The 21,004-nt window shown below is 43.6% G+C and overlaps 2 protein-coding genes across 2 annotated transcripts; both read left to right on the top strand.

Moving 5' to 3' along the window:
- Positions 1–321: 321 nt before the first annotated feature.
- On the top strand, positions 322–9,945 carry kifc1 (kinesin family member C1). The gene is made up of 17 exons (XM_076105980.1): positions 322–840; positions 2,038–2,130; positions 2,520–2,619; positions 2,764–2,817; positions 3,088–3,171; positions 4,016–4,214; positions 4,319–4,484; positions 4,671–4,838; positions 5,630–5,743; positions 6,029–6,115; positions 6,246–6,443; positions 7,176–7,340; positions 7,557–7,695; positions 7,892–8,031; positions 8,157–8,230; positions 8,369–8,444; positions 8,830–9,945. Exons 2-17 carry the CDS (start codon positions 2,041–2,043, stop codon positions 8,872–8,874), a joined length of 1,899 nt encoding a protein of 632 aa, XP_075962095.1. The 5' UTR covers positions 322–840; positions 2,038–2,040; the 3' UTR covers positions 8,875–9,945.
- A 1,268-nt stretch (positions 9,946–11,213) lies between these two features.
- zbtb22b (zinc finger and BTB domain containing 22b) lies at positions 11,214–20,349 on the top strand. Its single transcript, XM_076106431.1, has 5 exons — positions 11,214–11,345; positions 13,279–13,521; positions 14,214–14,978; positions 15,258–15,536; positions 16,020–20,349. The coding sequence occupies exons 2-5, from the start codon at positions 13,279–13,281 to the stop codon at positions 17,037–17,039; spliced, it is 2,307 nt and encodes a 768-aa protein (XP_075962546.1). The 5' UTR covers positions 11,214–11,345; the 3' UTR covers positions 17,040–20,349.
- Positions 20,350–21,004: the final 655 nt, after the last annotated feature.

The raw sequence follows: 21,004 nt of genomic DNA, 5'->3' as shown, positions 1-21,004 counted from the left end.
ACAAGATTCTCACTATTCCTATTAATGTTATTTCTGATGCTCCTGATAATAGTACAGTTATTAACGGCCCTCTTATATGCCACACTCTTGCATACTGTATGCACAGTTTCACCTCTTGCTCATCTGAACAGACTGTTTCTTCCCATAAGGAGAATAAAGTTCGAAAAACGTTTATGATGAAAAAAAAAAGAACCTTATTTGTCTGATTTATTTGATTACAATCCAGACTGTGTGGAACTGGTGAGAATGTACGATTGTGTAATGTTCCGTTGTTTGAATGTGTAAAAGGGATCCATGTGCTCCAAAATAATAGCTCCCACAATTACAGTTGGTGTTTGGAAAAGTGAAATTGTGCTGTAAAAGAGAAAGAAATATATTGTTGATCGCCTACCAAACATAGTGAGCACATAGTGGTTTGTCAGGGAAGAAGTGGTGCAAGAAGTGTGTCTCAGTTTTATGGAAAACATTGTTTTGTGGTGAGAAACATTTTAGCAGGTTTGTGAGATTGCTAATCATCAATACTGTACTCTAAATCATCATCATCATCATAAAAATATTATTCAATAGTAAATCAACTACATTGTAGTATAAAATGTGATCCGTTAGATAAATTAGACTAGTCTGCAGTAGGTTTTACTGTGCGAACAGTGTATATCCCGCCCAAGCGGGACACTCCTTGCGTCCTACCGAGCATACATAAAAACAGAGGCGGGGTTTACGCTGGCTCCACCAATCACGGCAGGTTTTCCGAAGCACCCACCAAAACAGTTACATTTGAAATTCAAACGACCGGAAACAGCGGATTGGAGACAGCCTTTTGTGAAAACAGCGTTAATTCAGGTAAATGCTTTAATAACTCAAAGTTTATTGTTTCTTTCGTTTCATTTTTAAGTCTGCCCGGTGACGATAGTTCCAGTGGTGTAACGTAGCTATTTACCTTTTATGCTCAAGGTAACTGGTAGCAGCTAACGTTTAGTCAAATTAGCAAATTTAGCTACTTGAGTGTAAACATGAAGGTCGGTTTTTCATGGCTAATGGCAATCTGTCGAAGCTAATATAATCCTCTTGATGTTTTAGTTTAATTTTAAATACTTTTGTGTTCCGGGTCCAAAATGACTGCCCCATTATAGATGATTAAAAATAATACATATACCATCATATGTTGTAACAGATATTTTTTATCAACTTCTTGGGAACATTATAACGTTACGTTTTTAACTTGTGTTTGCTATGTATGGCCTGTAACGTTCGGCCTCGTTGACCTGAGCTCAAACAACTAGTTAGTTAGGCTAGCTAGTTTTTGAGTAAATTAAAAAGCATAAAGTTAATGTTTGGATTATTTTGTCTATAACGTTAACGCATACTAAGAGGAAACTATTATTTTGTTTCTCTCACAAAAGCTTTATAGAGCTAGAGCTGCGAGAAAAGTTCTAACTAGCTAATGCTATATATTATTAAAACTATGTGTGTGTGTGTGTGTGTGTGTGTGTGTGTGTGTGTGTGTGTGTGTGTGTGTGTGTGTGTGTGTGTGTGAGTGAGAGTGAGTGTGAGAGAATGTGAGAGAATTCACCCCTCAAACAGGCTCTTTTCACTGCAGCCATTTTGACATGTCAGCAGGGTAAACACAGATGTGTAATTGATGAATGAATCATGGTCCCATTCTCTTTAGTGTGTCACAGACATTACAGTGAGCCATGCACGTCAACTTAGAGTCGAGTTAGAACAGCTTTTTGTTCATTGGTGAATCGTGTAAATCCTCAGCTTACCCACTGCAGCACTGCTCTGTGAAAGTTCAAAAGCTTTGTGGTTTAGCATCATGACGTTCAGATAAGATATCGCCAATCTAATTTGAGACTTGTAGATGTGGTTAATCTGCTTGGAGGAGTTTGTGACGGTAGCATACAGCGCCTGTAAATTAAGTCTAGAGGTGATACCTCTGCCGAGTACCCACTTTTCTTTATATCTAGCAGAAACATACCTCTATCTTTTCCTGTGATGGTCTGTTTGGATCATAATTGACCTCTTCACCCTCAACAGAACATGTCCCGCTTGCCAGTCAGTTCAAACAAGAGGGTCCTTCTGGCGAGCAGCAGCAGCTCAGAGAATGGACAAGACCTTGCGCCTGCTCAGGTTTGTAAATGTACTAAAACCGTCTACATCTTTTGTGTCTGTCAGTTTTATTCTGCTGCTGCACCTCAAGCTGCTCTGCATGTAAAGTAACCTGTTATCCAGCTCATAGGTTCAAGCATCCACATGTTGGCCTCTCACAAGATCTTAACATTAAATGGAGTTACTCTCTCTGCCATGAAGCTGATTATGATGTCGTACAATGTTATGTGATGTGGAACTTCTTGTTTGTGGTGGTGCCGCCAATTAAAACTCCACAGTACTCCACACTGCCTCCAGATAATGATCATGCATGATAGGTGTGCTAGAATAATTTGATTATTGTTATTTATAGCCCAAGAGGTTGAATCCCTGCTGTTGCCTGATGCCGGTGGTGCTTTTTGTGTTTGCAGAAGAGGATTCGTAAGGACCCAGAGCCCATCGTACCACATGCAGCAGCAACCATCATCGGTGGCAGACGGCCTCCCGTTGCAGCAACCAGGGCACCGATTTGTAAGTTAGCTGACTTTTAGAGTCTTTGTTTTTCACCAAGGTCAGAATGCACCAAGAGTGTATGAGATCATTTGAGGTTATTATCCTGTTTTTATTATTTTGACAAAACATAAACCTGTCTGTCCCACTTTGTCCCCCACACAGCGAGGCCAGTCAGAGGTGTGGGCGCTGCCACCGTGGCTGTTGGTCCTTCCAGAGGTAAGATGAGCGGTCTGCTTGGTGATGGAGCAAAGTGAATAAGCTGGGCTGGGTACTGTTTATGTTCACATATCCTCACTGGAGCAAAGACAGTTTTAGTTTAACCTGGGTGTAATGTATTTATATAGAAAGTATTTCATGAGTAAAGTTTACAAACTGGTAGCAAGAACATGTAGAAGGGCTTTGGATCCATCATAATTACAGGGTGTTCTTATCAAGGTAACGGGTGAATGATTTTGACATTGTTCTTTTGTGTTTTTGTTCCGTCAGGTGTCCTGAAACGATCTATAGCTTCAACTGCAGCAAAGGGAGGCAACGTAAAACAAACTGTTGCACCCACAGGTGCAAAACCTGGTGAATAAATCCTTTCCACTTGTTCCTGAGTGAATGTTGTCAAATCAAGTGAATCAGTTAATGAGCTACGAGCCTTCCTGGCAAATGAAAACAATGGTTTGGAGTTTAAGGCTGGGATTAGTTCTGATGCAATTTAGCAGATTTGCATTAAGCAGAGCTCTGTTGCACATTTAAAATCTAATCACTGTTTAGTAACTCCAAGTTTAAACCAAATTTAAATAGTTGCATCAATAGAATACTTGTCTACCCAAATTAGAATAAATAAATAAATAAGTTTGCGTGCTGTCGGGACCTAGTGAGTAGATCAACAAAAGTTATTAACATGCCATAAAACATTACATTGTTTGCCAGCTGGTTAATAAAAAGTCAGTTAGCATTAATGTTACTCATGATGATCCCCACAGAAGCTTTGAGAAAAACCTGTTGGCTGAATTATTGAAGCAATTAACAGTCTGTGAAATGTTAGAAGCTGCAGATGAGGGATTACATTTTGTTACTAACCTGCTTATGGTGAAAGAGGATCAAGTTGAATAGTTTTTTGCAGAATCTCTTGAATGACATGTTCTCTAAGTACACGATCATATTTAGAATATGCCTTTTTCACAGCAGACATTTTGACTCGTCGTAGAAGGAAAAGCAGATGTGTGACTTCTAACAGTGGCTCTGCTCTCTTCATGTGTCCCAGTAAGCTTTCACAATGAGCAGAACACCAGGACAGCAGCAATGGATTTCAGCCACCATTCATTTCATAATTTACTGTGACATGTGAAGATGTGTGATGTGAAAGAGACTCTGAGGTCTGAATGGAACCGTCACACCTGTTGCTTATGCCTGTTGTGCACAGGTGTGGTCGGGGGCACCAAGCGTCAAGCATGGGACTTGAGGGGCAAGGTCAGCGACATGGAGGGTAAGATCCAAAACTACCAGACCAAGGTCAAAGCTACCAACCAGGAGAATGAGGCGCTGAGAGGCACGATGGTCCAGAGCCAGTCAAGAGTGGCTGAAATGGAGACAAATATTGCCAAGCAGAGGAGCCAGATCAGGTACTGAGAAACATTCCATTTGTTAAAAAAAAAAAAAAAGAAGAAAGAATGACTCATCATAATGTGGTTCGTCTGATGCCATTAAATGTCTCCTCTGGTTTCAGTGAGTATGAGGCGGAGCTGCAGGCATTGGCAGGAGTGCGGGACGAGTTGGAGATGGTGTCTAGTGATAAGAGCACTCTTGAAAAGGAGCTCTCCAACTTAGAGAGCAAATACAGGGTCATGGAGACTCTGCGGGACAGCCAGGAGATGGAGCTGCAAACGCTCAAGGTATAAAGTCTGCTGCTGGAACAACTGCCAATACTGGCTGTGTGGTATCAATACGTAAATATGCCACATTGTGTGCTACCACAGGACTATTATTATCATTTAACAAACCGTAACGGAGCCGTTACGTTCCAGAAATCCAGTCAAGAAGTTTGAATATTATTTTAACATATTATCTTTCCTCTCCAGATGAAGCTGTCGGTGCAGGAGTCGACTCTGGCCCGTCTGCAGGTGACCCTCAGAGACACGGAGGAAGAGGCCCGCTCTCTCAAGGACACTGTGGTCCAGCAGAAGGACGAGCTTCATGCCGGGGAGATGGAGCGCAGGGGGCTCCATAATACCATCCAGGAGCTCAAGGCAAGTTAGAACATAGAGTAACGGCTCAACACCGTCCAGTGACACTGTACTTCTTACTCTACAGAGGAGAACGCTGGTGGTTTCCATTTCTTCATCATTATTTTTGTTGTGTTGTTGGCAGTTGTTAATCTTCTCTCTGACTAACGAGACTAATTCAGCAAGGCCGAGATCCTCCTTGTGGCACTGGCACCGCAGTGGCAAGCGAGCCACTGGGGGAGTGCCACCAGTAGTCGGGGGAGTGTGCCCCCCTGGTCTGTGTACGTTTTGATAGTTTGTTTTATGGTTTATTTGTTTTTTCTTTTGAAGAGCGACGCAAAGCAAGACAGGTAGTCCGGAAGTAAAAAATTGCCAAAATAAAAGTCAAGGCAATAGAATGACCGTATACAAGAAAACTGTTAGTCTATGATGCAAGCACATACCAGGGTAACATTAGAAGAAAAATAAATAAATAAACGTGGGCCGATGGGAGTATGTTAGCAACAATATTTGACTACATGCGATTTAATATTCATGTAGCCATGTACACAGCAAGAATCAAGTTTTCGATTAATCTGTGGATTGTTTGATGCAATACAGTTCGTAATATAGTTTCATCAAAATCCTATCGTAACAACAATGGTTGTTCTCAGGAAATGTGGCTCCGCCCGCTCAGCTTCTTGACGGGTGCCGAACGAGTGCAGCTCGCTTGCTGCTGTTGTGACACCTGACTGACGCTTGCCACTGAGCTGCCAGTGCCACAAGGAGGATCTCGCTGTCTCTCGACTAATTTGTCCATCACCCTTTTCTTGCAGGGCAACATCAGGGTCTTTTGCAGGGTGCGCCCTCTGGTGGAGGGAGGCCTCAGCGAGCACATTCAGTTGGCGGCCAGCGACAACAAGACGATAACGCTGGCCAAAACAGAGGAGGTGAGAATCCTGTCAGCATACCACAGCAGATGTATGAATAAATAGATCAATCAAGGCATGTTTGTGCTCTGTAGCCACAGTAGCAGGTAGCATCCAGAGTTTCTGTGATGTATTTCCTGTCTAACCAGCCAGTTACATTGTAGATGAGAAATAATTGTAATGAATTGGATGTCACAGTTAACATAACAAACATGTTCTCAGTGCTCCATCAGACTCTCCTTAAAGAAGAAGAGGCAGAAATGTTGACATATTGCTTTGAGTACAAAACTTAATTCTGCTTTTCAGTCTCACACAGGAAAAACTGCTGACACTCACAAGAATTACAACTTCAGTTTTGACCGAGTGTTTGGCCCTCAGTCTTCACAACAGGAGGTAAACAACATGCATCAAAATGTACAATAAAAGAGTCTTTAAGTTGTCAAAGTATAAAACGCGTGAATATTTTGTGTCTGTTTCCCACCGGAGCAGGAAATTCATGGTGATTTTGTCAATTTGTTTCCAGGTCTTCGATGAGATCTCGCTGCTGGTGCAGTCCGCTTTGGACGGCTACAACGTCTGCTGCTTTGCCTACGGCCAGACGGGGAGCGGAAAGACGTACACCATGGAGGGAGACGAGTGTGACGTGTCCAGAGGTGTCATTCCCAGAGCCGTGAAGCAAATCTTCAGAGCAGCAGAGAAGCTGGAGGCACAGGGCTGGGAGGTCAGTGTGTAATGTCACGCATGAGAACGCATACAGGGAAGGAGGTCGTAGTATTCAGAATGAACTCTTTGTCTATTTCATCCCATTATAGAAAGTATTTTTACTCATTTAAATCTGCCATAACTTATTGTTTCTGGCCACTTTAGGAGAAACATGTGAACACACTTGGACGTTTCATCACCTTTGTAGTTGATACGGCAAACCTGTCGGTTCATTTGCTGATCGACACATCCAGCTGTTACAGAGCAGAGCAGCAGTCATGTTTTTGGTCTCATCCAACTCCTGAGGGAATCTGTTGTAGTATCGTCGCTGTAGAGGATGTCAGCAATAGTGTCAAATACTAACAAACACCTCCTTATTGATGTGTTGACCAACACAAAGTATTAAATTAAAGGCGCGAAATAGAAAAATACAAAATTGTTCATTATACTAATTTTTGAATTAAGTTTTTTTAAGTTTTTAGCACTACTGCAGACACCAGCACTCTGAATACTTATTCAGCAAAACTAAAACTCAACCAACGCAAGAAAACGTCTCTTTCCCAGAGTCTCACATCGGTGTAGATTCATACTGTTGATACCAAAACAAACCAGGGACAGTCTCTCCATCTCATACCACCAATGTCTGTCTGCTATTGGCTCTCAGCGTGTTAGTGTCTGGAGGAGATGCAGTGCGATGAGGGGAGGGGAACATTATCATCAAATGTGTGAATCATTTCTGTTTTTATCTCAGTTCACCTTCACGGCGAGCTTTGTGGAAATATACAACGAGAGCCTGCGAGACCTCCTTTACTCTGGCAAGGCCAGCAAGAGGCCCGAGCACGAGATCCGGAAGTCCCCCAACAACGAGGTGACGATCACCAACCTCGCATACGAAAGGGTCTGCAACGAGGATCAGGTACGCTGGACACGTGTATCTCAGACGATTTAAGTAATTTAACCGTCCAGCAACATAATTGGCACGTTACAAAAAATATGAAAGATTGCAGTCATGCACAGCAGAGTTAAATGAATAAACAAGTATGATTGACATATCAGTTAACTATGTATCCATGTTATTTCTACATGTGTTGCTTTACAGTAAATACTCTGTTTGATCACCTCCACCTGCCAGGTTCTCGGCCTGATCATGCTGGCCAATCAGAATCGTTCCACGGCCCAGACAGCCCAGAACGACCGCTCCTCTCGCTCCCATTCAGTGTTCCAGCTGGATATCGAGGGAGTGAACGTTGGCAGGGATGTCAAATGCAAGTGTGAGTATAATCCCGCGGATTCCACCAGTATCCGAAATGTGCTTTCACTTGTGTGTTTAGAGCAGAACTCTGTGGTTGGGGTAGATATCTTGCTCGACTGTCTTTTTGCAAACGTGACATATGTGCTCATTTTATAATCTGAGTTCTACGTTTATATTACCTTTAAACCTGCTTGTGTATTTTTGTGTGTGTTTAGCCACTCTGTGCCTGGTGGACTTGGCCGGCAGTGAGCGAATGCTGAAGAGTCAGTCTCAGGGAGAGCGCTTTAAGGAGATGACCGCCATCAACGGCTCCCTGTCCAACCTCGGCATAGTCATCACCGCGCTGGCCAACAAGGTCAGTAAGCAGAGTGCACACACTTCTGGTTTACTTCCACCCTACAAAACAACACCTCTGAATGATGTTCATTTTTCCTTCTTCATTTGGTTTGTGGCATGAATTGATTTGTGTTTGTGTTCCAGGAGAGCTTCGTGCCTTACAGGAACTCCAAGCTGACGTACCTGCTGCAGGGGTGCTTGGGAGGGAACAGCAAAACGTGAGTTCAGATATCGGTGGTCTCGGCCAACAGATGCCGTGTCAATCATTTGTCAACAGTAATGGGTTTCATCAGGGTGGGAAAGAATGCGTTCTGAGTTATTTTATTCTAATGACTTTATTTCTGTTGTCATCCCAGCCTGATGTTTGTGAACATCGCCCCTGAGTCAGACAGCTTCGGAGAAACCCTGAACTCCCTGAGGTTTGCCAGCAAGGTGAGCTGCATCTCTGGTTGTTTAAAGTCCTGTCTTGATGACACGGCTGGTAAAATGTGACATGAGTACATTAATCACATGATGTGAAACTGTAGACTAAAGTGAACTTTAGTGTAAAGTTACATTTACTAGCTGAGAGTACAGGAGTAAAGTAGTTCCTGGTTTAAAAATGCACCATCTAGCTTATGTTAAACATGTTTTATTCTTCATCAACAAATAATCTGTTTCCTTGACCCACAGCTTAATTTTCCACCATTTTTTAACATTATAATTAGTTGACTAGTTATAACAAAATGACTCCTGGAATGCTTTTAACACTCACTTACTGTAACAGTTGTATCATTTTCTCATAATTGACAGGAGATGTTGTTTCCTCTCTTTACAGGTGAATGACTGTGTGATTGGGACCGCGAGTGCCAACAAGAAGTAGAGCGAATCAGTGAGACGGCGCTCGAGGGTTGCCTGTGTATTCTCAGGACTTTCATTAGTGATCACTAATACTGTCTTTTAAACATTTAATCGACTATGTGTACATATGCATGTTTCTAGTTAGGTTTTAAATACATATATATACATGGGTTCTTGATTTATGAGGAAATTCTCGAGTTGAGACATTCAATCTCCATTGAACATGTCCTGTATCAATAAGAGGAACCATATCCTGGTTTTTATCCAATTTAAATGTGTTTTTTTTCTTGCACAAAAGTTGCAAATAAATTGTGTGGATATCGAATACTGTCACTTTAGCTTTTCTTGACTTTTGCTGATAAACAGTCATTGTTTGTTTTCTATCTACTTTCTGGCCCATCATGATGTAATAATAAAGACATTAGATGGGCTATTTATATTCTGTGCTGCTTTATGTTTATTTCATGTGAGTTTTTCCAATGTTTTCATAAACATAAAGCATGTTTTATAGCTAATGCATTGGAATTCTCTTGTTCTACTTTCCAGGCAAATGACTTCAGTGTCATTCTACTACGGTATGATAGTTATGAGTTATGTTTCAACATCAACCCTGGAGGACAAACGAGACTAAGGTGTTTGGTCGTATACAGTACATTTATCAGGCTTTACGGTGGCAAAGGATTGGTGTTCATTGCTTAATAACCAGCATCTTTTTAAAAAATGAATGTTGACATGTTCTATATGTCAGGTAATGAGTTGGAATAAAGTTGACTAAAAGGAGAAACACAGAGGTGGGTGATAATTTCTGCTTTATAAATAGTCAAACCAGACGGGGTCATTTCTGATCCCAGAGGACAACAGGTGTGATATTTGCTGCCATTGGAAAAAATTGAAGTGGTTTAAGAACATCATCCTCACTGAACTTTGACATATACCAGTGATGATCTATCAACACGTGACTCTGATCGTTAACTAAAGTCAGAATAATTGATTTTATTTTGACTAAAAAAAACAATTAAAAGTTCATATAAATGAGGTCTTATTGGCCTTAAATTTCAAATGGAATGAATAAATTGTGTTAATGTGTTTGAGTGAAGGTGTTATTAAAGGTGTAACAGAATTGGGTGAAGTATCCACTTTATATTCTTTAAATAATGTGACTTGCCAAAATGCATATTGACAAGCCACAACGCTTCTGGGAGAATGTCCTTCGGACAGATGAGACATCTGTCAAAAAATCAGCTCTATGTTCACAGACACAAAAATGAAGCATTCAAAGAAAAGAACACTACTGTGAAACATGGAGGAGGCTCAGTTATGTTCTGGGGCTGCTTTGCTGCATCTGTCACAGGGTGTCTTGAATCTGTGCAGGGTACAATGAAATCTCAAGACAATCGAGGCATTCTGGAGCAAAATGTGCTGCCTAGTGTCAGAAAGCTTGGTCTCAGTCGCAGGTCATGGGTCCTCCAACAGGAGAATGACCCAAAACATCGTTAAAAACACCCACGAATGGCTAAGACCAAAACACTGGACTACTCTGAAGTGGCCTTCTATGAGCCCTGATGTAAATCCTATCGAACATCTGTGCAAGGAGCTGAAACATGCAGTCTGGAGGAGGCACCCTTCAAACCTGAGACAGGAGTGGGCCAAAATACCTGTTGACAGGTGCAGAAGTCTCATTGAGAGTTACAGAAATCACTTGATTGCAGTGATTGCCTCAAAAGGTTGTGCAACAAAATATTAAGTTACGGGTACCGTCATTTTTGTCCAGGCCATTTTCATTAGTTTGTTTTTTTAATGATTCTGTTGAACCACAATTCAAAAGCAATGTCTGATTTTCATTAGTTCATTTTCAGTACATTTTTATTTATTATTACTTTTGTCAGTTTCAAGTCATTTCAGTGACCATTGTGGGTTTTTCTTTCTTTAACGGAAGGGTACCAACTATTCTGTCCATGTATGTATGTGTATATATGTATGCATGTATGTATGTGTATATATAATCATTCTTTATTGTTCTAGTTACATTTTTCTTGACAGTATTTCATGTATTTAAATATCCCATAAAAGATAAAATAATTTCATGTTGCTTATTATCCAACATAATGCAGCCTATACATAGAGCATATGTGTCAATGCTCTTCAGAGAGCTAATATGGGATAAAGATAATAGAATAAGACAAATGAATGTCTACTATTTTAAATCAAACATCACTTTTCATCTATGACTGTTATTTCGTATATTAACGCTGTATTTGCGGTGTTTCTTCCATTGTTTACTTTGCGTGTTTTTTGTCGGCCAAAGTCTGGCTCGTCTGTCTGGAATCCTTTTAAAGGCGACGCGTCGCTGTCTGCCGCTGCAGGAGATCAGATGGGAAGAATATTTTCCAAAAATGGTCCCCAAACTTCAGGGCCTGGATAAGCTGGCAGCACACACCGCCGTCAGCTCGGACAGAGACGCTACTTCAGCCGGCTGCCGTGTCGACTAAAACGGTGAGTTTAATGCCCGCAGCGCGTCATGGCTATTTTCTTTTCTTCTTCTCGTAGCCAGCCGTCTGAGCTAGCTAGCAGGCTAACGTCACATCTGTAAAGGTGTGATTAGAGTCCGAACCTCCGACGGTCTGCCGCCGTTTCTGTGTCTGCTGTCTGAGAGCTGAAGACGAACACCAGCGGAACATTTTAACAACCACGCCAGCGTGAATCCTCAATCCACGGCTTCGCTTTTGTAGCTTGTCAACTAAAAGTCTGCTTTTACTCCAGCTGTTGATCCCCCCCCCCCCAAGCGCTAATAACACAGCAACAAAGTGTCATGGATGTCATGTTGTAGGCTGTTCCTCCTCATAACTAATGACGTGATGCGTGTGTGGTCTATGTGAAGCCCGACATGAGCTCTTCATCACTATCAGGCTGTCAAAGTGCAATCAGTTCACAGGAGTGCAGGGACAGCCTGACATAACACGCACGGTGCTCGACACACAACACGCGCTCCGTGCACGAAGCTGAGCTCGTCTGTGACGAGCAGCGGGTACCGGCTGCACGAACACACCAGCGTGTATATATATCAGTATATATATATATATATATATATATATATATATATATAGAGTGTATGTATGTGGCGGAGAGCTAACAAAGACACTTCAAAAAAAGACACGTGAGGCTTTCGGTTGCACGGGGGGGGGGTTCCACTTCTACACTGTCTCGAGTGGGACTAATTTGCAGTGCATTCTGGGTAAATTAGTCGTGTTTCTCAAGTGACAACATGGCCAATCAAGTCAACATGCTTCATTGATTGGCTGCACAATATTAATCAGTGAGTCCTTTAACTGCTTGAGGGTGAGTCAGGTTGAGATGAGTTATAGCTAGTTAAGCCATTTGAATGTTATTAGTTGGGTTCTTTAGGTTTGCTCAGAAGGGCAGCCTGTCTCACCTGAAACACTTTAGAACTCGACATATGTGGACTTCCATGTGTCGCTGATCCACCACCCGCCAGCTAAAAGCCACACACTGTAATTCAGCAGCCCTGCCTGATGACTCAGTTATGTGGAGCTGTTGAATTGTTTTGCATTACTGAGAGGTGTTTCTACTATTTTGTCCACCCCGTTTCTATTAGAGGGTGGAATGTTAGAAGCAGCTCTCAGTGTGGACTCAGCAGCAGCAGGCCTCCATCAAATCATTAAGTTAAGAATCAGCAATTAGTTGATCAATCGATCGGTGGATTGACAGGAAATGAATCGACAGTTATTTTGATAATTTGATAAATGATTATTATTATTGAATCATTTTCTAAGACAAAACAAAAGACAAAAATGTGGTCTGATGTGAGGATTTGCTGCTTTTCATTGAAATCTAAATGTCTTTGTTGGTTTAATGAAACAAGACATTTGAAGATGTTGCCTTCGTTTCTCTCTGTTTTCTGATATTTTATTGAATAAACGATTATAGAACAAGATGATAATTGACAGTAATCGTAATAAAAATAATAATTTGTTGCTACAGTAATCATCACCTCTCTAAAACATTTGATAACAAAATCGTTAAAGAACGTAGAATTTATTGCGGGACTGTTACTTAATAAACTGAGTATCTAGATTTCTGTATTTTTGGATTTTTAAAATATCTCAAATTCATAATATTGCATATATTACCACTACAAAGCACTTACTACGTAAAAAAAAGGAGTTGAGAATGACAGTCATGTGACATTTACACAAGTGATTTTTCCATACCTAAACAGATGTGGTGATGTACCTCATCTGGATATCAGAACAAGGCCCTCTGCTTGTTGTGGTACTTCTACTACATCCCTACATCAAACCTCACTGTGGCCTGGACAGATGCAGCAGTAACAAGCCATAATGGAAGCAGTCGGACTTAATCTGAAAACATTAGTGAATTGCCAGTCATGAAATCTTTCTCCTCCTAGATGCAGTCCCTGTCCATGGAAGTGGGCAGCAGCAGCAGCAGCAGCAGCAGCTCAGCTCCCAGCGACACATCTGGCCCGGTGGTGCAGGTGTGCTTCCCCGGCGCTCAGGCCTCGGTGCTGGACAGCCTGAACCGGCAGAGAGAAGACGGCAGGCTGTGTGACCTCTCCATCCACGTCCAGGGACAAGTGTTCAAAGCCCACCGCTGCGTCCTGGCCGCCTCCTCGCCCTACTTCCACGACCAGGTGGGAGCGTTTAGCTGCTGACGTTTTCCATTCAGTACGAACACATAAAACATGGAGTCCTGTTTATCCATCTCTGATCTGGACCATGTCAAAAACGTGCCTTGAAAATCAGATTCAGAGGCATGCAACTTGTATTTGAGCACTTGTATGAGATTCCATAGCAGCTGTCTCAAACTTTATGACCTATGACAGTTTGGTTTAGCCAGACTCAGCGTAAAAGATATGGAGACACAATAATGGATATGGATTCAAAGGGAGATAGTTGACTTTATACGTCTTTGTGGATACGACACACTTCAGTCAACACTCTGTGTATAATATAAGCAACATGTGTCGTAAACAACAGGGAGAGTGAAAGAGAGTAGCTAAACCTCTAAACCAGTGTGTGTGTGTGTGTATTTAGGGTGGTTGTTGATGGATTCAGGTCCTAATCTTGACACTTCAGTGAAAAGCGTTTGAATTCTTCGTTATAAGTATGCATAGCGACTGCCCTCCACTGTCTGAATCCCAGCTATTGCAGACTGGTGAGAGAGAAGTATTAGAGTATTAGTACTGAGTATTAGTACCATGACAAGTGTCTTAACAAATAAGAGAAAGGCGGCATTGAAGGGAGTGGGGAGGAGAGGAGGACCAATTATTCATAAATTGCTAAACGTATTATTGTGATCTACCCCCCCCCCCCCCACCACCAGGTGCTACTGAAGAACATGTCGACCGTCTCCATCCCGGCAGTGATGGACCCGCTGGCGTTTGAGAGCGTGCTGAGCTGCGCCTACACCGGTCAGCTCCGGATGCTGCGCGAGGACATCGTCAACTACCTCACGGTGGGCAGCGTCCTGCAGATGTGGCACATCGTGGACAAGTGCACCGAGCTGCTGAAGGAGGGCCGGGCTGCAGCGGGAGGGGGGAGTGGCGGAGGAGGAGGCGGCATGCAGGACGGAGCAACTGTCAGAGGAGGAGGAGGAGGAGGCGGAGGCTCGGCCAACCTCGGATGCAGCAGCAGCAATGGTGACGGTGTTGCAGGCGGAGGTAATGGGGCTGGCAGGGATGGCGGTGGCGGTCAAGCCCAGGTCGAAGGGTCCAACGAGCCCCAGCGCGCCTCCCAACCTCCCAGCCGCCCGTCAGTGAGTGAGAGCCAGTCTCCCAGCAGCACCAACTACTTCAGCCCCAGAGATGGGAGCAGCTTCGGAGGAAGCGGTGCAGCCGCAGCCGGGGCGTCAACGGACGGAGGCAGGGCCAGCAACACCCCCAGCTACTGCACGCCGTCGGGAAGAGAGGAAGCCTTCCTCATTGAGGAGGAGGAGGAGGAGGAAGAAGTGGAGGAGGAAGAGGAAGAGGTGTTGTACCACCAAAGGAAGAGAGGAGGAGGAGGAGGCAGCGGAAGGAGGAAGAAGATGAGCTCAGCGTCAGAGCAGGAGGTCGGGGTCAGCGACAGCTTTGGCGTGTCCTCTTATCAGGTGAGCCGTGCACCTTTAGACTGATCTGAAGACATTTTATTTTCAATCAAGAGGGAGCTCTGTTTAAACAGGAGGAATATTCTGTATCCTGAGTGTTTTTATATCTATTTCCTCATCATTTCATTTGGTTTAAACTTGGCGTTGGTCCTTTTCAGGTTTTCCTTCCCTTTTAAAAAGAACAAAAACCTGTAGGGTTTATGAAACACTAAAATATATAAAGTAGTAGTCAAGCTGCTTTTTCTAGACTAGAAACCCTTAATTAACTATCTCAATTGAAAGGACGGGGAGGACTCGGCGATGCCGCTGCAGAAGCGTCCCACCTACAGCCAGCCCAGCATCATGCCCCGTAAACAGTGGGTGGTGGTGAAAAGCGAACGCATGGAGGACGACGACCTCATCGTAGTGTCCGGGGAGGAGGGAGGAGAGGACGAGGAGGACGAGGACGAGAGGGAGATGGAGCTGGCCAGAGAGAGGGAGAGAAGCAACTTCAACATCTCCAACGTTCGGAGCCTCTCGGCCGATCTGGGAGGCAGAGCAGAGAGCGACATGGACTCACAGGTGAGCTGAGGCCGGTTCTAAAGACGCGAGGTGTCGAGTTTTCATGTAGCATCTTTCAAAATATTGTGATAGCAGAAGTTTGTGTTCGTGGAAAGGTGGGACAGACCGGGTGCAAGCTGGTGCTGTGTGTGTGTTTTAATACCACCAGCAGGGGGCACCAACGGTTCAACAATTCAAACTGTACACAAACCAATAGGTGACGTCACGATGACTACGTCCACTTCTTATATCCAGTCTATGGGTGAAACAGAAATACAGCCATCTGAACCTGTGTGATAGAAAATAAATATATGTTTTTAAACTTCGAGACTTTTCTAGATTCATGCAGCACATGAGACTTGCGTCGACTGTCCAACATGCAGGTGCAGAGCGCTCTGCGGAGAAGTCTGTAAAATCACTGAAAAGTTTGAAATTCTGCAAATGGTCCTGATGCAGCACAGTCCCTGCATTTTGCACTCATCACATATCTCTGTGTGTCTCCAGGTGGACTACTGCCAGTCGTCAGAAGACTACCTCAAGTTTGAAGGCAGTCTAATGGACCAGACTTTAGCTCACCTTCATGACAGTGCAGCGGGTCAGAGCCAGAGCGCTAACCGCGCCGTGTCAGCGCTGCTGGGCCAGGTTCAGTCTGCCGCCTCGGCCCGGGCCCAGCTCTTCCCCCTGGACATGCAGGGGAACCAGATCCTCCTCTACAGCCAGGCCTCCGGACTCTCCCTGGACGCCACCGCGCCTCCCCTGGGGATGGCCGGTGGTATGATGGGAGGAGCCTCTTTCAAAGGTCCCGGTCTGGAGCACGGCGCGGTCCACCTGTCGGCGCAGGGCGGTCTGGGAGTCGATGGCATGGACGGTGGGGGGATTGGAGGCGGGGGCGGCATCGGCGCCGGGGGTTCAGGGAAAGTGTTCATGTGCCACTGTGGTAAGACCTTCACGCACAAGAGCATGAGGGACCGCCACATAAACATGCACCTGGACCTGAGGCCCTTCCACTGCCCCGTCTGTGCCAAGAAGTTCAAGATGAAGCATCACCTCACGGAGCACATGAAGACGCACACGGGCCTCAAGCCGTACGACTGCCTCGGCTGCGGCAAGAAGTTCATGTGGCGCGACAGCTTCATGCGGCACCGCTCGCACTGCGAGAGGCGCAGCGGGCTGGGGGAGGGAGGCGAAGGAGGCGAGGGAGGGAGAAGAGGAGGAGGAGGTGAGGATGGGATAGATTTGATTGCCTCCCCTCACCTCCTCCTGTCTGGAGGCGAGGGAGGACAGGGCGGTATTCTGGGAGGAGGAGGGAGAGGAGGAGGAATGATTGCTGCTCCTCCACATCTTTCCGGCATCTCAGCCACAGGAAGTAGCAACAACAATATGGCCGCCGCAGGGGCGCTGCTAGGGGTGGTCTCCCAGAGTCCCGGTCAGGGACCGGGGATGTTCGCCGGTCTGGGGTTGGGTCGAAGCGTGTGCGATGAAGACGTGTGTGAAGTCAGTGCCGATGACGGTAGCGTGACTTAAAGCCGTGTGAGCTCTGTCCAACGGGCGCTCTGTCTGAGCAAACTGTCCCGCCTCTCGTTCCTGCTGCTGTTTTTACAACATGGTGAACGTTTACCTCTGAATCACTTTGAACTGCCAGGAAGTGCGTCCCTTGTCTGTTAAGTTATCCGCAATTCTTTTGGAAACTTACCTCCAAAAAGTGGCCTCATTAAAAAAAAAGGACCTTTCGTCTCAGTGAGTAAGCTATCGTTTCAAATATCCCAGATGTTAGTAAAGTATATTTTTTGGGGGGGTGTTTGTGGAAGAATGCTCTGCGTGTCGAGAGGAAGCCAGAAATGAAGACGCAGTGCTTCACTAACTGTTACTAACAAAGTTCCACAGAGAGTAGAGATCAGTAGAGGAAAAGAAAGTCTGTTCTAATTTGCTGTGATTCTGCAGTATTGTATTGTAATGTGTCATATGATGAGAAAAAACACAAATCTGCAAGAGAAAAACTTTATATTCAGAACTCAACTGAGAAAAGAGGAAGTTAAAGTTGCAGGTTTGTGTTTTTTTGGTCTTTTCCTCAGCATCCCATGTGACACACTGACTGTCAGCATCATCACAGTGAGATGATGCTGCTTTGCTGGAAGCCCAGACTGGACCACAGTGAAGGCACAATCATCTTTTAGCTGCTTATTTACCAACCTGTACAGCCGGTGCGCTCATTCAGAACACTTCTTCAGAACTCACAGAGGTACTGCACACCTAAACGTGTTTTTTTTTTTTTAGCTGTAAACTAACCAATATGACTGTACTGTGATGAAATCATCGACCTCATGTCCAGTGTGCTCCACCCCCACACAAACACAAACACTACCTGTCATGATGAGCTCAGCGCCGCTCATCTTCTCTGCCGTAGAGAAGCCTCCCGGTGCTTTTCCAGTTCTGCTGCTGTTACCTGCTTTCACTTTTTCTTGTTGTTCACAGAGTTCTCATGCTTTGAGAAGTATATTATCACTGTAAATGTATAGAAATATATGTCGTTTTCACTCATCACAACCTGGAACAAACACTGACTTTGTGACACGGATGCGTTCGCTGCCGTCCGGTCTGCTTTAATCAGATGTGGAGGCGTTAAGTGTTCTACACCGAGCTCCTCATGAATCATCTGAACCTCCAGTCAGTGCATTTCAATGAGGAGCATTAGAAGCTAGTAATGGTAGACGCTGGTCTCCTCTGAGCTCTACAGTGTATAGAGTGTTTACGAGCGTCCAATGTTTGTCTCTATTCTTTCTACACGAGAGCAACTCTGACTTGTCAAATGTCCTGGATATTGTAAAACTACTAATTGATTAGTTGATAGACAAAAAATGAATCCATGACAATTTTGACAATGAAGCCGCCTGAATGAAACACCGTTCTGTTTACTCTGAAGCTCACCGAGTTTCTCCTTCACAGTTCTCCACAGTGCACGATGTTCTCCTCTGGGCCCTGCTGTGGTTACAATACTCCAGTAATACACCAGTAAATACAGTTAATACACCAGTAAATACAGTAAATACACCAGTAATACACCAGTTAATACACCAGTAATACACCAGTAAATACACCAGTATCATGTACCGGACAGGTATCTCTACAGAATTACTTCCTTTGTTTCTTTATTAAAACACAGAGTAGGTGATGTTTGTAGAGGAGGTAGTTTTTGTCTCCATGCCAACGTATTTTTAATAATGTAATCATCTTATTTTCTTTGTTTTGGTTAAGAGGCCAAAATACATAATTCATTCCTCCTCATGGAGCTGCTCCTAACTCACGTTCACATTTAGCCCCACAAGGGGGAGCTGTTCATGCATTGGCATAAATGAATAGTATTTTATATATACATATGTGTATATATATACGTGTGTACATATATTTATATATTTTTTTTTCTTTTGCATCACAACACTGCTTACTTAAATACTCTTTAAATAGTATTTAGTACTCTGTGTGCTCTGCTTCTCATTTAGATTTAACTTAAATGTGAAAATTTGGCCCATGAAAAAAAAAAAAATTAACTAAATATTTAAGTCAAAAGTATGGAGGAAAATGTCGTTATGAGAGAAAAGTGCATCATTATTTGATTTATAAAATCGTATTGACTTTCACAAAGGTGTGTCCTCTTGGTGCTGTGATTTAAGAGATTATGATCATAGAAACCTGCAGCAATGTGATAACTGAGTGTTTATGAAGCTGTATTATTGTTTCACTCCTACATACTTTAACCAAATCATACTTCAGCGTGTTGCTGCGGCACAGGACAGTAAGGACAGAAATATAACACATGACCTCTTCAACGTTTCACAGTGTTTTACACTAACGTAGAGCTGGAGAGATAAAGGATCGGAACGTTTGACCTTCTGTGAAGGCTCTGGATATTTTTATATGCAGGTTTGGAGCGCTTTTTGTACGTGACCTCTGACCTCCAGTGTTTCCTCCGTGCCGGCTTCAGTTGTGTCTGTGGCTGACTTAGGTTTGTCCCCGTTCGTCTGCTCCTCTGCTGACCAGCCACAGAGAAAACACTGCACGGCTGTGAGAGCAGAATGTGTGAGAGACAAATGTGACGTTAAACACTGGAAAGCGTTTAAGCGTGCATGTGGGGACCTTCCACTGAGTGAGGTGTAGGTGGACGTTTACTATTCCTCTGCAAACACAACGCGTGAAGAGACAGAGGAGGCTCAGTCAGAAACATGTGAACAGAGGAAGACAGAATGATCTCTACTTTCTACATCCCATAATTTAAGAAGTTTCTGCTCGCGTCAGCACCCAAATAATCAATACAACCTCAACATGTGGTCGGTACAGTGTCGATCTCAAACACAAAAACTACTTCTTAGATAATGTGCCAAATCGGGAGTTGTATCTTAAAATGAGAGAAAAAAACATCTACAAAATAGACCCCGAACCAAAGAGAGGACGTTTCAGGGTCCCTGTATGACGGGTGTGTAGTTTGTTGTGTCTCTTAAACTCCAGCCACATGGTTTCTCTAACACCCCGTCTGGTGTGAACGAGTCGTAGCAGAGCTTCACATTCCATTTTTTTCCAAGACCGAGTAAAGACGGAAGGTTGCGGACAGAGCGCTCAGAGCTGCTGACTGAGCCGTTTGAGTTATTTTTGTACATTCCACGAACTGTTACACGACTTCTCACATGTGTTCTGGTTGACCAGTCGATTGTTGAACAGAAAACGACAATAGACATTGTGATGTAAATCCTGAGTGGTACTAATAACGTCATGAACTACAGTACATCAATATTCACCTCTGCCCTGTATCAAAGTAATGGATTAATAAATTATTTGGTGCGAATTATGGCTTTTGTCTTTAATCTCTGTTCAAGCCTCGAACAAATATAAATAAATTATGGGCTGTATTTTTTGCAATTGTTAACCAACATCTGTAGTTTTTTTTTGTTTTTTTATTTCAAAGGTGTGTGTGTGTGTGTGTGTGTGTGTGTGTGTGTGTGTGTGTGTGTGGGGGGGGGGGGGGGGTACAAGCACTTATCCTGGACAGAGGAAGAACAAAAACCATGTTTTTTCATACCTTTGATGATGGACCTAACAAAAATACTTTATACAGCCAAAAGTGATGAAATTGATCAATATACTGATTCCACCCAAAGGCAAACAATGTGCTGAATAAAACCACTGATGGTTTTGGGGGTTACATATTGAATCTCTTGTAATGTATGAATATCAGATACATAATTATTATGAAACTACTAGAGGTTTTACAAAATTGTTGTAAATACAAAGTTGTCATATACAGATTGTGGGATTGAAATGTGATTTGTCAGCACAGTAAGAACGTTCAGCAGTCTGTGTGAAGACACATTTGTTAAACTCTTTGCACTTCTAAGCCAACAAGGCTCGTCACACATGACACCAAGCAGGTGAGCTCAATAGATCAGTTCAGCTCCTGAAAGGAGGAGAGCGTCTCCTCTGCTCCTCCTCCAGGAGCAGAG

The sequence above is a fragment of the Anarhichas minor genome, unplaced genomic scaffold, assembly GCF_050575085.1.
Source record: "Anarhichas minor isolate MPS153535 unplaced genomic scaffold, ASM5057508v1 ptg000033l, whole genome shotgun sequence".
Classification (NCBI taxonomy): Eukaryota; Metazoa; Chordata; class Actinopteri; order Perciformes; family Anarhichadidae; genus Anarhichas; species Anarhichas minor.
Note: the sequence above shows the minus strand (reverse complement) of the source record. Positions and strands in the feature narration are given on the sequence as shown.

Coding starts and splice junctions, on each gene's coding strand:
- kifc1 (XM_076105980.1), top strand. CDS start 2,041: ATGTCCCGCTTGCCAGTCAGTTCAAACAAGAGGGTCCTTCTGGCGAGC. Junction 7,696..7,891: donor CAGGGATGTCAAATGCAAGT/GTGAGTATAATC, acceptor GTGTGTGTTTAG/CCACTCTGTGCCTGGTGGAC. Junction 8,445..8,829: donor CCCTGAGGTTTGCCAGCAAG/GTGAGCTGCATC, acceptor CTCTCTTTACAG/GTGAATGACTGTGTGATTGG.
- zbtb22b (XM_076106431.1), top strand. CDS start 13,279: ATGCAGTCCCTGTCCATGGAAGTGGGCAGCAGCAGCAGCAGCAGCAGC. Junction 13,522..14,213: donor CGCCCTACTTCCACGACCAG/GTGGGAGCGTTT, acceptor CCCCACCACCAG/GTGCTACTGAAGAACATGTC. Junction 14,979..15,257: donor TTGGCGTGTCCTCTTATCAG/GTGAGCCGTGCA, acceptor CTCAATTGAAAG/GACGGGGAGGACTCGGCGAT.